The 17,008-nt window shown below is 35.5% G+C and overlaps 1 protein-coding gene across 1 annotated transcript in view; it reads right to left on the bottom strand.

Annotated features, from left to right (window-relative positions):
• Elp2 (elongator complex protein 2) overlaps positions 1–2,772 on the bottom strand; it is a 59,062-nt gene extending 56,290 nt beyond the window's left edge. Inside the window, exon 1 of the mRNA XM_081739584.1 lies at positions 2,615–2,772. Coding sequence (XP_081595710.1) covers positions 2,615–2,746 — 132 coding nt within the window. The 5' untranslated portion in view covers positions 2,747–2,772. The remainder of the gene's footprint in view (positions 1–2,614) is intronic.
• Positions 2,773–17,008: the final 14,236 nt, after the last annotated feature.

The raw sequence follows: 17,008 nt of genomic DNA, 5'->3' as shown, positions 1-17,008 counted from the left end.
AATTATTTCTAGGGGTGTGTCTACACTTCAGCTCTGCCGTGTCGTGACAAAACGCTGTAACTTTGGCGAAGAAGTTTTGCGAAAATGAGCCTTAAAGTTCTCATCCGAAAATGCGATCTGTATCGTTTGGAAACACGTGGTTACATGTAATGTTACGTAAATGCATGTTGTGTGATTAAATTTGGTGAAAATTGATCGGTTGACCATTATTGCCTAGTTACACTGGTTCTACACGATACAGATCACATTTTCGGATGAAAACTTTAAGGCTCATTTTCGCAAAACTTCTTCGCCAAAGTTACAGCGTTTTGTCACGACACGGCAGAGCTGCGCATCGAAAAATTTTATGTATCAGAAGTTCTGTAAGTCGGATCGGACGGAATTTTTCCATGCCGTAACACTTCTCAAGTGAAAGTAAATAGAACTGCGATTATCTGAAGTTCCGAAAACCATATCGAAAAACTTTTTTCGTGCAGGTTTTCTTTTGGTGCACCACTCGAAATAATTGTTGAAAAATTATGGTTCTTTCACTAATTTCTTCCTTATTCTCCCCTGAAAGATTTGCGCTCGGCGACATAAAAATATTTAACTTGGCACAGATAAAATTCAAGGGGGCTACGAGAGATAATCATTGAAAACTTAGAATTCTTTTCGATTTGTGCATAAATAAGGATTCCGGATATACGGCATAAGAACCAGCGGTCGAAGTGAGGCGGTATGCGGTGGTATGCCATACCGCCTCTGGTGTTTCAGTGATAAAGACATACCGTCACTGGAGAGTAGATGCTAAATACTTTTAATAAATCAATTTTTCATACACAGAATTTGAAGAATAGCTTTGCACGTAGAAAAGATCTCATTTCTTATGTAGAAATACCCGATGGCAGAACTTTCTTTGTCTTTCTGCGATGAGCTTTTGTAAGTCAAAAATTCTCTGCAGGAATTCCACAGAAGATACACCCGTGATTCTTAAAAATACGCTTTACGCGACGTAAGAAACAGTTCAAAATATATTTATGCGAGTAGTCCGCCCATTTAAGACATCTGTACATAGCACGCATGTTTTAATACTTTTCCATTGGCTATTTTCCCTCCTCTGGCAATTTTTCTGCACAGGCGAGGCAAATTTTCTGCGATCACATCGCAGATCGCGGGATGTTCTGCTATGGAGAGAAATAATTTCTAAGTTGACAACACCTACATTTTTATCTTTTTCCTACCTTTTGTATTTAAAATGAGGCGTCGTCAAAGAAGTTACCCTAGCTTATATTTTAATGTGTCGTATTGAATTGTTTCTTTCGTATGTGTGTATCTTCTCGTTTTATTTCACATAGATGTCGTGTTTTGGGCATGGGCGGATCTTCCGATGATTTAGAGGTGAGGCGATTTTGAGTTTAACGTCCCGTTCAGCAGCGAGGCTATAATGTGACGGGGGCCTACTAATTAACGTGGAATCCGAACCACATGACCTCCCGCCGGCAATCGAACCCGGGTCTCCCACGCCACGAAGGAGTTCTCCGACTATTTAGAATATCCTTCATTCGAGTGATGGGTCGGTAAGTCTTCCCGCACGAATTTTTTAATATAAAAGGTCAGTTTTTGAGCATTATCGTGCATAATTCCCTACAATACAACATAAGGGGAATTCTTTTTCAGAAAGTCGTTGGCGAGCGATCCAAGTTTCTTTATGTTCCCCTGCATCTAACGAAAAGCTTTCCAATGATTTTCAATCATTATGTAAATAGAAATGCAATCTTTTAGGTAACATAATCTTACTGTATTTAACCATTTAGAAAGGCAGTATGTCGAGGCAAAACCGAAATAAAACACCCCGCTTCTGCTTTTTTCCCACCTCGAACACTGATAAGAACTACAGTGCAAAAGCACAAGCCAACCTGTGTTAGGTGGCCACTAAAAAGCACGAATGCTACCTAACCGAATCAAATAGAGTGAAGCTGGTAGTTCGAAGGGAGCAGGCGCGTCAGCGATGGTGGGCATGTGCGTAAGCTAAGATAGTGAAAAAGAAATAGATTTTGGAAAATATACGGGTTTCAAAAGCACTTGCCATCGTTTCACACTAGTAACGTTTCACTTGTAAATATAAAATACAACTTCTGTACACTGTGAAGAAATATGGCGGTGGAAAATAACACCTAATAAGAGTCACCTTTCATATGCACTCACTTATTTTATCCAACCGTAAAGCACTTGTAATGATTTTACACTTGTAAACCTAAAATACAGCTGTATTAGTTTGTATGTCTTTTCATACAAAATATTCAATTTTACCTGTAAAATTTCCAAAATGTGGTGCGCCAAAACTACATCAGCTTTATTTTTTTTCTTAATACCATTGTACTTCCTCTCATCGAGATCTATAATACTTATGAAAAACATTTGTAATGCCACAACGCTTAACCCCAACCATTTAAGTGTGACACACAACCTGACCAGCTGTAACATATATTTTAAGAAGCCCCTGATTACCTTACAAGAGAGTTGCAAGTTAGTGATATACTGTCACATGTAAACAATGTGCAATTTATAAGAAGCATGCGTTACTACAAATGTCATGACAAACTCAAAGAAAGAATTTGACACTTTTGAAGCGTACCTTAGGATCATATATAGCCACTGCGTTACATGCGCCATAACATATTAAATTGTTTTGACCCCAATCAAGAGAATGTGGAGTACGGTTGCACCCACATGATACGTAAGTCACCTCCACTCCATTCGCCGCCATGTTTATATTTTTTGAAAGCAGAAAAATGAAGTCTGCTATATGGTATGAAAATATTGTACGCACATTTTCTTACTTTATTAAAAACAGTAACAATAACTATCATAGTTGAAATATATAAATAAAAAAGTGTTTCCGTGACGCACCTTTAATTAATAAGCAGCTAGTTATTTTAAAATTATGTTTGTAATAAATTGGCTTATTCATTAAGAACATCAGGTCAAATATTTACAATCGTTAATACATTTCTTGGTGGAAATAATATGCTAATACCTTTAGTATTGTGGTGCTTCACTCCGTACTGACGTGTCAACATAACTTATAATCTGCGTTTTAGCTTACTTCCGATTAAATATCTCCTCCTTGCACCTTTGCGATGCCAGCGCAGCGCAAATTTTTTGACGAAATTTATTTCTGCGCATGAGGTTCGCATAGTTATTGTTAGGCCAATGATCATCCTTATCGTATTTTTCGACATTCTAGACATTCTTCTTCACAAGTTCGTCGTTAATGCAAATGTTTACTGCTATGTTCTGCGGCATTTGATAGAGAACATTTGGCGAAGCGAAAAATTGGTCTCTTTACAATGACATTGCACCCCTTACCAAGGACTTATTTCTGAGTTTCTCGTCAATCATAACACTGCGCTTCTCTATCTGTCCTCATGAGATTTTGTTCCTGTCGATTTTTTTTTTCTTGGAGACGAAGATCCAGCTGGAAAGTCGCTGTTTTCTTTTCCACGCCACTGCCAAGATCTACGCGAATCACGAATGGTTATGGATGCTTATAAAGTAAAATAATTTCCAGATCGCATTTCAGCAGTGGCAGCAAAACTGGGACCGGTGTATTGTGCTAAAGGTGACAATTTTAAAGCAGGTGTTCAAATTTACGTACATCTGTGTCACGCGGCAGTGTATATATATATATATATATATATATATATATACAGTGGCGGATCCAGGATATAATCAAGGGAGGGGCTAAACCATTTTTTGCCATTTTATCCAGTGTAAAGCAGGATTGAAGCCCATTTTATCCAGTGTATATCTGAGTGTCAAGGGGGGGCTATAGCCCCTATAGCCCTCCCCTTGGATCCGCCACTGTATATATATATATATATATATATATATATATATATATATATATTTGCCAAAATAATAGGTCTACAGTAGATATTTACTCAAATCTCGGGAATTCGGAAACTTTTGAGCGATACTAATACACTTTGTATCAACAGAATTGGACCGGAAACTTTTTAATACACCGTTGTATATTGCACTTTCTTATTTCAATACTTAGCAGCAAGATCCTAATTGATTAGTTCTTTTATAATATGTCCACAGTGTAAGATGAGTTAAATGTTACTACATACATTGAACTACAAGAACCAGGCCCTGACCGCCCGCAATCTAAGTCACATTGTGAGAAAAACTTCTTTCTAACTTCTGAAGTTGAGGTGTGGAGTCGGAAGTTCTATCCTGGGGTTTTGTAATAGGCAGCCAGCTCTGTTCCCCAGGTTAATAGCATTTGCGGAGAGTCAACTCTTGAGGAATGCTCTGTTTACAATATTTCTGAAGAAAACCTCGAAAATGTACATTACTTAATTTATTCCGTGGTATGTTCGCAGCTACCATTACATGGCATAAATCATGTAAAAATTGATCATCCCGATTATTTGAACTTGTTTACAACGTTAACAACATTTGTTCAATGGATACTTGTCTACCAGCTGCATCGATATGTGTCTTTCTGTTGGAATGCTGGACTATTGGTAGTGTTTTTCACACGCAATTTGCTTGTTACATGGTTTAAAAAAAAAAAATTGTGACGTAGCTTGTATCGTTTTGTACCCACTGCTTAAGCAGTGAGCTTCTTGACGATTTATCTTGGGCATTGTTCACACCCACTCAATCACGCAGTAACACTACATCAAAAGTCAAACCACGCACACGCACACAGTAAACTAGAGTAAACGCAAGTACGATGTGAACACTACTTCACGACGAAGTAAACTCACAACAGTGCGTTCAGTCACCACGGGAACAGTTCGGCAAATTTCTTTCAAGTTCCATGCTGATTTTTGCAACAGCATACCTTCCTTCCTCCATCCCTCTTTTGCCCATATTTGTGGGATCGCAACGTCTTAATGCCCACTGTGTCTCTACTTTCTTCCCAATATTATGACTAATATGAATATGAAACAGATGTCAGGCAATGTAAGAACAATTAACTGAAAGGACAGAGGTATTTTCCAGAAGTTCTCTTTCCATATGATCAGACAATGATCAGCCTAAATTGCACGAAAATTTCCACAGCAGGTTCATTGACCTAAGTACAGCATCTTGCCCACTTTGTCCAAGGGTGGGATGGTTTATTTCTAATTTTTCTACCGAGAAGCATTTATCTGGAATGGTGTTTCGGAGATAATAAAATAAAGAAAATATACTAGGCAGAGAGAGAGAGCAGGGAAGAGGGAGTGTACTAATTATTTTTTCCTCTAAACTTTCTTTCGCCTTCTACAAGAGAATGACCAAGCAAAGTTTTTTTTTTTTTTTAATTTCCATTTTCCGGCTAGTTGTTCTAGAAAGCGAGGAAGGGCTGGGGGATGCGAGAAAAAACCTGTAGTATTTCAGAACAAGTTTATCTCTTGTTTGTCTTGGTTGCTAACAATATTGTTTCTCCAAATACTAGGCATTCCTTATGCTTCCATGCAAAAAGCCATTCTGTTACATAGACATTTTTGCATATTATAAGCATATCTCTTAAATAAAAACAGAGAATATGCTGAATATGCTCTTAGGCACTAATATATGCATTAACCTTTGAAATATACATTAATATGCACTATAAAACTTCAAATTTGAGCTGTATTTTGTTGTTAGAAACCCCTACCAAGTCTAACATAGGTGCATATGAGCAAATAAAATATGCATTTGCATAAAAGTCCAATGTCTGCTTATGAGACAGACATCCTCTAAAATATTATAGAAATAGACCAATCTTGCCCCTTAGAGATAGGATTTTCAAAAACTGGAAGCAAACGGACCATTTTCATAACATGAACGATTCGTGAGATGCTTGTAAATATGTGGCGAATACATTTTAGCATTTCCTTTACTTAGAATAAGCATTTTAATAAACGTAACGTAGTAAAAACACTACCTGAGCCAAATGCTGATCAGAAAGTCATTTCAAGCGATTTAGCCATTTACGTATGATGATAAGACAGATAATGGTGATGATTTTTTAAAAAAAATTTAAGACGGGTTTATATATGTCAATGAAAATGACATGGAAAAATCCTGGTTTGACAACAGTGCTAATTATGTTCGAAGATTCACTTCAAATGCTTTCCGGCCGTTTTCCCGTGATTCTGGGACAGATCACGTTGATTTGAAAGTGGAGAAAAAATATATAAAAATGCCTGCAATTTTCCCTTTAAAACCAGAATTTTCGAACACGCTGACATATATCCATTTATTTTTAATGTGGAGTTCAGAAGTAGAGTTTCAGTAAGTTAATGAATACTTAAGGTACTCTATTCAAGGCATACATGTTGAACCCAGGGGTAAAAGTGAATCTGAAAATGTAGGGGGACGCATGACGTTACGCCATCCCCCATGCCTATCTTTAGTCCTCAGTTTTTTTAATGAAGATTTAACAGATAACGTGTATATTTTATTATTATTATTATTATTATTATTATTATTATTATTATTATTATTATTATTATTATTATTATTATTATTATTATTATTATTATTAATTATTAATTATTAATATTATTATTTATTAATTAATGAAATTTGGAAAATTATTACTGTATCTGAAATCACAAAATGAGTTAGATAAACTAGCGGCAAGGAGAAGTGCGGGTTTGAAATGTGTAGAGTTCACGAAGGGAGACTCAGAATAAACAAGTTTGGGAACTATAGGCTTAAAAAAATAAAACTAAGTTCAACATACACTAGTAAATTCTTACAATAAATAACAATGTTTCCGAAAGTTTATCAAATATCTCATAGATGACAGAAGCAAAAAAATAATAAAAAAAAAAAATTAAAAATGTGAAATTACTTGAATACGACTGAAAAAAATGAAACTAATTAAGGAAAACTTTTCTGTGTTAATATTTGTGTTGTGCTCGTATTATATCTCTAAATACTGTTCTCAGTTCATCATTTAATAACCTGTATAAATATCTCGGACAATGTTTAGCAGAAGGGGTCCAGCTATTTTTTATAAAAAAATTTACAGTTTCGGTAGTTTCTGTTTACAATATGCTAGTTTAGGTTAGTTTCAGTCATTTTAGGCTACATAGATCATATTAGCGTAAAGATCCGGCATAATTTTCGAAAAAAATATAGTTTTTTTGCCTATTTCTATTAATATTAGTTTAGCTTAGGTTAGTTTCGGTTAGCTTTAATCAGTTTAGTTTAGGTTAGATCTGGTTAGGTTAGGTTAGGTTTGCATCTTCCATTTCTTCCGTAAATTTTGTATTTTTTACGTACTTCTGGACTCCGTCTGCTAAACATTTACCAAATATCTCATCTATTACAGAAACCTCTTTTGTAAATCCTCCTAAAACGTTAAAGCCTCGTAGTGCTTCAGACTGCTGAGGGACCGGCTTTTAATTTCAATTACTTTTATGAGGGATGTGCCTGTGGGCAGAACATTCCCAATTCCCGAGGTCCGGTCTTCAATTTTAATTTCTTTTTTGAGGGATGTGCCTGTGGGAAGAGCATTCCCAATTCCCTTCTCCCCAACCAAATCTTATGCTTTCCAAAAGCCCATTCCAGCATAAAATAAAAATATGAGTGGCTAATCAATCCAGTCAAAATTTTTGGATTCGTATTAAGTTCTGCTTAATATGAACGCTTTCCCTTCACTTATCATCTTGGCTTACCCAAAGGTTTCCTTCTCATACGACTCTTATCTTGAAATGTATAAAACCTCGTGAAAAATTTATTATTAATGAAATATCTGTTCTTCGGACGATGTTTATAAAAGTATTTTAAACATATTTTGAGCTTCTTCCCCTCTTGGAAAACGCATTTCAATGATTAAAACGCGGCTGGAGGCAAGTACTAACTTTGTTTCGAAATTCATTTAAACGGTTCAGACATTTTCCCATGGTAATGAGACAAACATCGTCGAAAATATTATAGAAATTATCCTCACTTCTCCCTTAGGGACATAATTTTCGAAAGCTGAGGCACGTGACTATCTCCATAACATGAGAAGTTCATGAGATATTTTTGAATTTTCGTGCATATTTTTTTAAAACTTTTCCCCGCACTTAGGATGGCCACTTAAAAAATCCCTATCCGATTTAAGTACTGTGTTCAGAAATTCATTTCAAACGGTTCAGCTGTTTTCCCATGATAACACCACAGACAACATCCGTGACATTTGTATATATTCAGAAAAAGTATAGAGAATATCCCAATATATCCCTTAGAAACGGAATTTCTTAAAATGCTGGAGTATATTTCCAGTTGTGCTTGTAAGAAATTTATAACGGGAACAATTTGACAAAAGGTCGGATCTCAAAATCTCACTTTTTCAGACATAAAAAAAGAAATAATAATTACGTAGACAGAAAAGCAGTTGAATATGTAATAACTCGTAACATATTCCAGATAATAATTATGTGTAATATATGATCAATTATTACATATTTAACTTTTTCCTCCTCTGTGGAAAGTGACATTATTAAATAGCCTGCCTTGAGGACAGCGCTAACTATGCTCAAAGATTAATTTCAAATGGTTCAGCCGTTTTCTTGTGATGATGAGAAAAATATGTAAATGGTTCCATCCGCGGCCATAAAAAACGAAATTTTCCAAAGCTCTGAGATACATATGTGATTGCTTTAAATGAGGACTTTATATTGTAAGGTTCCGCATGTCTACACATCATGCAATAACCACGTGTGAATTACAGTACATGTGTTAGTAATAAATAAAAACAAACAGACGACGTCCCGAAGAGGAGTCGATCACTATCGCCAACAATCGGAAGGACGAGAATCAACGAAGGAAGCCGACAATACAGGATAAAAGGGACTTGCACGCCTCGACCAACATCAATATTCCCGGATTGATCGAAACACCTAAAACCCCACTCACGACGCTTGGTCACCAAGAGGTATCCATCCTTATACCCACGACGTTTGGTCACCGGGCTCCTATCTAATCTTACCTAAATATTAGAGGAATACTTATATAATTTGTGTACACAGAAAGACATTTTGTAATAAAAAGGTGAAGGGGAAGTCCAAATCCAGAGTGCATTTTTATTGCTCTACCTGCGAAATTTTACATGGTGGAAGCGCTGGGTAATTCTTCAAAGATGGACAGATCAACTTGTTGTTCGTACCAGTCCAGAAAGGTTCTTCTTTGATCCATCTCTCTAAGATGAGAGGCGCATATACTCCATTCTTTAATATCCCTTTTGAATACGTATTTTAATGAAAGAAAAGTGATAAAATCCTACCTAAGAACATTGCTATGTTTAAAAGTGACTTTCAAACGATTCAGCGAATTTCCGTGATGATAAGACGGACAGCGTCGATGTAATATTGGGAAAAACATTATTATAATTTCCCTTTTGAGAAATTTTCCCCCCAGATATAGGAGGCTCATCAGACGCTGTATTTTCGTAATACATTTTAAAACCTTTATCTTCGCCTTAGGTTATTCATTTTAGTGAAAATGATATGGGAAAATCTCAGCTTGAGAGCTCAGTGCTACGTTCAAAGATTTATTTCCAAATGGTTCGGAAGTTTTCTTGTAATGATGAGACAGATAATATTGATTTTGGTGTGTTGAAAAAATAAGAAAATTGCCTCCAATTTCCCTTTCAAAAGTGGAAATTTTGATAACGCTCAGACACATCTTTACTTATTTTTAATGAGAAATTCACAAACAGAATTTCCCTAACTTTAGGAGTTCCTGAGATACTATATTTTTGGCGTACACTTTGAACCCTTTTCCCTTTAGGTTACATGATTAAGAACGCAGTTCGAAGTAGGTTGATTCATTTCAAAGTATTCTGATGTTTTTCCACAATGATTTAGTTGACAGCCATCGATGATATATAATTATTATTATTATGTCCAAAATTTGAGAAATCAATGCTACATCTGAAATTAGACCAACCAGCGACTACGAGATGGGCCGCATGAAGTGTGCTTTGTTATTGAAGGGGGGATGTCAAGTAAATAAAATTTGAAACCACTGGTCTAAATAAAGAAATTAAGTTATTACCACTAATAAATTCTTGCAATAAATATGCTTTCGTGAGTCTTCCGTAACTTTCATAGATGACGGAGACGACAGCTATTTAATAAAAATGGTAAACTACTTGAATGCGACTGCAGAAAATGAAACTGATTAGTAACAAAAAAAAAAAAACTTATATTTACTGTTATTTGTGTTCTGCTACTATTCCATTATATCTCGTTATGTGCACACTCATTTATCTGTACAAATATTTAATCCGTTGCAGCAAGAGTTAGTTTGGAATTCTTATAAAATGTTAGTGCTTCATACACTTGACTATTTCCTTGTAATTGTACGAAAATTTTTGATGTAGCTGATTACTTTGTAGAGGACTGTGACTTATGGAACGCAAAAACTCATTGCCGCACTAAACCTCAACTTTGGATCCAGTCAGCATTTTTGTTACCCACTTTCACCCACCTACTTCTGGCTCACCTAACCACCTTCCCAAAGGGTTCTCAGTTTCAAATTTAGATACCCCGATCTATTTTGACTTGATCTATTGCAAAAGATATGGGAGAAATAAGAGTAAGTTAATTATTCAATAATGATATAATGTCTCAGTACTGTATCACTGTAGTCTCAGCTGTCTGGAACGATTCGTTCTTTCTTTTTATGCTTTCGTTTACACTTTTGTCTTTGCAGGTCGTTCAGTTGTGACAAGTACAGGATATTCGTTGCTGATTCGGTTAAGGATTCAAATGCTTCGTCAAATGTGAGAATACCATATCACGTACACGTATATTTTGAGTGATAATTAAGTTGGTTGGCAACTGCTTGGCAAAGCGGCAAATCATAACCCTAAAGGCAACGTTAGTTGTTGGCTATCCTACGTTTTCCCACTGATGGGTCCACTCTTAATAATTTCTACGTAAACTGAAAAATGGTCTTCCATTAAATAGAAATAAATACTCGCTAATTAATTTTACATACGTGTTTCTCATATTATCGGAAATCGAATTTATGCCTCGAACTATACGCTGCCTATCTATCTATATAAAATAGGATTCACATAAATATAAATTAATTGCATGAAGGTATTGTATTTATTGTAATAGTCATTAACTTGCATTATGTTCTCTCAATGAATAAATAATGCTCAGGAAAGAAATTATTAATAGTAATAATACAATTTTAATTACGCAATATATGATAGTATTCCACTTTTGAAATATTAAATTAAACGACTTACATTAAACATAATTTCCCACACTCCCTGACCTGCTCCAACTAATGTATATTGGTATCAATGGCGTATTTAGGGGGCTTCTGGGCTTAAGCCCCCTAGAAATCTTACTTACTATAGTAAGTACATGAAATATCTTGCAGAATTTTCACATTTCCAGGCAACCCTCCCCGAAAGTTAGCAAAGACCCCCGAAACAAAATCGTAAATACCCCACTGATTGGTATATACTGCTTTCGGATTTCTACTCATATATATTTTACTAGGCATTTTACAATATTTTTCATTGTTCATTGTTAGAATAAGACTTGAATTTTTTTAACGGTAATTTTTATTTATTATTATTATTATTATTATTATTATTATCGTGTACAATAACTCACTTCAAATCATATCGGATAGTAGATATTATAGGAATGAAAGGAATGAGTTTTTTCAAATATCATAACAAGTACATATATTTTTTTTTCAACAGAAAATATATTTTCCAATTATAAAAGACCTGACCAAAGCACTTTACAATCTTGTTACTATAACAGAAAGAAATAGGCCTAATACGAATATGGATAAAGATTATACAATTAATTTTCTAACAAAATATTTAAAACATGAATAGCTACAATAGCAAAAATGCATAAATTATCACACTTATAAAGAAATCTATAAGTACACTTAACAGCTTGACTTAATTAATTAACAATAATCAATGTAGAAAAGTTATTATTTTATCATTTTGTAAAAAAGTTTGATGTCCCACAATCATCCACCGAGGTTAATGGAGATATGGGGACGAAGAAACGGACAATAATCATGGTTAAGTTTAGCAGATGTTCCCCCTTCTTTTTTTTTACCCGGACACTTTTCTTGTTCTTAAAAATGGTTTAAGCGTGTATTAAGAAAATGGGGAATACAGGCAAGTACGTCAGCTTTAGAGCCATCTGAACTTAATAATGCAGATGAAGACGTTTGTCAGATTTCATTTTATATATTTTTGGTTGGTGGGACTTGTTTCCATAGTAATATTGAACTTGGGTAACTTTATTTACAAATTTACATATAAAAATAACAGAAAATATTTTAATGTTACTCTTAACTTGAAATCGTCTACCTACGCTATAGTTTAAGAATCAAAATTATGAAAATGATGATAGTGCACAACACACACACACACACACACAAAAAAAAAAAAAACTTAGTAGGCCTTATGCAGAGTCGTTTTGACATATGATTAGCGTCGTACTAAAGGCCTGACTACTGCAGGAAACATAGTTACACGTGTTAGTCGAACTCTTTAGTATGGCACTAATTACGCGTCAGAATGATTGCATAAGGTCCAGTATGTTTAAATAGTGATGAAAATTTACACATTCTAATTCAAATTGAAAACTATACAATGGGTGTTGACCTGCAATACTACATTAATATTTGCGTAATTGGTATGGTAAATGTTTAGTTCTATAAATTGTTTTCTCGTTATGCCATTAAGAGATTTCTCGAATATAGCCTTCGGTTTGCGTGGGATTTTGTCCCCGACTCCGTATTTGCTCGGCCTTCGGCCTCACACCTCTTATTTCACGTTTTCTTTCCGATCTTCGCATGGCAAGAACGTTTTTATGCACTATTCTTTGCGAACATTTAAAGCACTCTCCACTGAGAATGCGCATTTCAATGTGAATTTTTTTAAAAAAAAGTCGACTTAAGTTCTGTGTCAAAAATTCATTTCGAATGGTTCTCTCATTTTCCCATGATGATGAGACTGACAGCTTCGAAGTAATTTTTATATATTGAGAAAAAATTACATATTGCCTCCATTTTCACGTTAAATCAGAATTTCCTAAAACGCTGTGCCATATGGCCACATGTTTTGAATAAAGAATTTATATATCAAGTTTTATATAAGTAACATGTTTCTAATCTTAGGGAATTCGAGATATAGCCATCTTATCATAACAAGTGGGAGGTCTAGGGGGACCGGGTCCCCCCTAAATTTTTACTGTCCCCCAAAATGTTCATGGTAGGCTTCCAAATGAACTGTAATATGGTTGGATCGGGCCCCCTAACTTCTACCGGCCCCCATCCATTATTGAACTAGCTACCGGCCTGCCCCCACCGTTTCTCCCCGCCTTTATCTTTCCTTTTAAGGGAAACATTTAAAAAAATCGCATTTTTATTTGTCCCAAATTAAAAACCTAAATATCAATTTTCATGTCTTTACCATTAAGGGATTTCGAGATATGATCATTCTTTTATAAGAATTGAAACCCCATCCTTTTCACTTCCCACCTGTTTTTTCCCTTGTAGGAATATATATATATATATATATATATATATATATATATATATATATATATATATATATATATATAACGGTGAAACGCGTATCTAAATATTTTAAGTGAAAAGTCCTTATGCCAAATTTCACGTTTCTATCTTTTAGAGATTCGTACATATAAGATATTTTGCTATAATAACTGTCACACTACAGTTTCCCCCCCTTACCCGTAGAATTTCTAAAAAAAATCCTTCCTTATGGGGCGTTTACACTTGGTCGATTTAGTCGCACGGCTAAATCGACTCGCTGCATTTGCGACTAAATCGAAGCAACTAGACCGAATGAGATCGATGGATGTGTTCAATTGTTTCAACCGAAATTGAATGCTCCTTGTCGACTCGCTCTCCTCTGGTCGATTCGAAATCGACTGGCAATTTTAAAGATGTCCAAGCAAAAAGTAATTGGTACAATTTGCGGTGTTATAGCAAAAGAAAATAGAATCGACCACAGAAAATAGAACGTCTTTCAATTCAGTTGCTAGTCGATTAGTCGCTTTCGATCAACAAGCGATTAAGTTGAAGTCCTGTTTACACGGTCGATTAAGTTGAAAGTGACGTCAATTCAACTGAATCGAACGCAAATCGACTAAGTGTAAACGCCCCATTAGTTGTACTTACATCACGAATCTCAAGTTTCTAGGTTAAGCGGTTTGACCTGGGCGTTGATTAGTCAGGCAGTCAGTCAATTAGGACTTAGATATACGAGATATCTTGGAAAAGCGATGAGACATAACATTGTGTTAGAAGCGGCAACGCTGCTCCTTCTATCTTCACACGTGATCTCTTGCCGTTGACTCAGAACAAGTTTGAACTTGCTGCACTTATTATATGATCTTCGAGAGCGTCTCAAAATGAAATTGTGATTGTGAGGTGCGTTACGAAAATGGAACGGCAAAAAATTTAAGCAATGTTGTGCCATGAAATTTTGTATAAAGTTTGCCGAATCCTGTACAGTAGCTTATGAAAAATTACAAAGTACTTATGGAAAACATTCCCTATGCAGAGCACAAGTGTTGAGATGACAGAATTCCCTTTCCAGAAGGCCGAGAATTAGTGGAAGACGAATCAGCGAGAATAAGTCGTCCAAAATCAAGTCAGTGGATCATTCACAAGAAATTTTTGCCTGTGAATATATATTTGTCCTATTCAGTATATAAATAAATAAATAATCTCGTCCAGAAGAATAAAAGCTAGCACTGCCAACTTCATCAGAACAGCAACAAACGATATACTTTTTTAACGCTATAAAAATGAGTTTTTTCGATTTTCTCAAAAACTACGCATGAGATTCACTCTCAAAGCATGTAATTTTATTCAATTTTGTATAATCTAGAGCAGTGGCTCTCAACCTTTTTTGACTGACGACAAACTTTGCTGCACACTTACCACATCGCGACACACTTCTCTGTCAGTGAAATACACAGAGTTTGATCGAGCGGGTGTCAAGCAATTAATCTCATTTCTTTCAGGGCATGCATGATTTATGTATATCTTAATATAGTAATTTTTTTTCGATAATATCTTGCTGAAGGGGGTTAAAATCCCGAAACCCTCTTTGCGGTGTACGGCACTGATAATAGTGTAAAACTATAAAGTTTCTAAAAAGTAGTTATTCTATATAGTACTAAGCATTGTTACTACCGTTGGAGGCGTTGACTGTTACAGTTTGTCTTTAAATTGATTCTGACTAATTGACTCATTACATTCCAAAATTTCACTACGCACTATACATCAGTGTGTCGTGTCACAACGGTAAAGAACCATCTTGATCAATGTTCCAGAGCTCCTTTTTTATTTCTAAGGTAAGACTTGGAACCTATAATTTTAGTATGTATGTAGCAAGGATGTTACAAATAGAGGATCTGCCCATATGTATCTTCATGCTATTAAATCGATGAAGCCAAAAAAACAACCGAGCATCGGCACGTATCAGCTACACACGTTTCTGCCATCGTCTGATTGGCTACTTTCGTTTCCGCCGTGATTGTTGGCTCAAAACATTGCGATCCTATTGGGCGGAGTGGGCAAAGTAGGGGTGGTGAAACCGTGACGTATGCCTTCAAGATTTTGTTGTAAGGGGAGATCCACTATTTTATAAGATCCTTGGTATGTAGTTTAGATACCAAGCCTTCATTTGTTAATTTTTTTTGAGTTTAACGTCCCACGTATATGCACAGAGGCTAAGGGAGACGGTGATCATAATATGCATGGTAATGATGGAATGACGGAAGTAGAAGAAAACAGTTCAACCAGGAGAAAACCCGCGCGCCGCGTACACAGTGTTTGTCCACCACAAAGCCCACTTGGCGGGAGTTGGGATCGAGACAGGGATCCCACGTGCCAGAAGTAAGCGCTCTATCGCTGAGCAACAAGGCTCTCCGTTTATTTTATAAGTACATAACATATAGTACGTAACACAGGGGTCTATGGCATTATTTATAGCTTTTAGGAACTATGAGATGTAAACAGGGGCGCACCAACGAGATTGGTTCATCGGGTCCGGACCCCCTCCACAAAACTTCCTAACTCAACATACATTTGTACACTTTCTCAATAAAACTATACTTATTTGATAGAAAAATGATTGATGTAGCATGAAAATTTGATGTCACACTTCATCTGGACTCTTTCTCTTATAAAAACTATCTAGTTCTATCATTTTTTTTCTTTTTAAATATAGGTGGAAGTATTTTACAATTACTTATCGTCTTTTCGAGTGCAGAATAATAACCGTTCAATACTACATAGACATAGTGGCTTGTAGCATTGGATCCCTCTAAGCTTGGACCCCTCCAAATAAAAAAATCCTGGGCGGGCGCCTGGATGTAAATAATGTCAAGTCATGGATACCCTAAATTTATTCCATGGACCCCTAACAGTATACGCGGACTACGAATTGGGAAACACTAAGCTAGAGCTAAAGATTGGTATATACCTTATCTTAAAACAAAATTGTAGTTAAACAATAAAATGAAATAAAATAAAATGTAATTGCTAATCATTAATTTTGGACTGTATCTCATTAACAATACTGTAAACTGGATACTTTGGTATCAGTTATGTCTTAATAGATAGCGTGGTTATCATACGATATCGAATAATCGCGTTTTTCGATTTTCCCAAAGACTACGCATGAGGATTTACACTCACCCATATAATTTTGTTCAGCATAATGGGATCAATCAATTGCTATGAGTCTCATCTTTGGGCATTTCTTTTCTCGTTAAATATTAATAATATCGTGTTGTGCTAGAATTAGCTAGACATTTTCAGCAAAAGCCAAATGTATTTATAAGCGGAATTTCGGTGTAGTATACCCTAAAGTCACGAACGGTCGAAATATCTTTATCTTCCCACAATAAATTAAATTTATGTAATTCAGTCTACTTGTTTAGAACTTAACGTTTCAACTGAGTACATACGTACAGATCAGGCGTGCACCCAGAAGTTTATGTTGCGTGGT

Source organism: Thermobia domestica, chromosome 15, assembly GCF_964235325.1.
Source record: "Thermobia domestica chromosome 15, izTheDome1.hap1.1, whole genome shotgun sequence".
Classification (NCBI taxonomy): domain Eukaryota; kingdom Metazoa; phylum Arthropoda; class Insecta; order Zygentoma; family Lepismatidae; genus Thermobia; species Thermobia domestica.
Note: the sequence above shows the minus strand (reverse complement) of the source record. Positions and strands in the feature narration are given on the sequence as shown.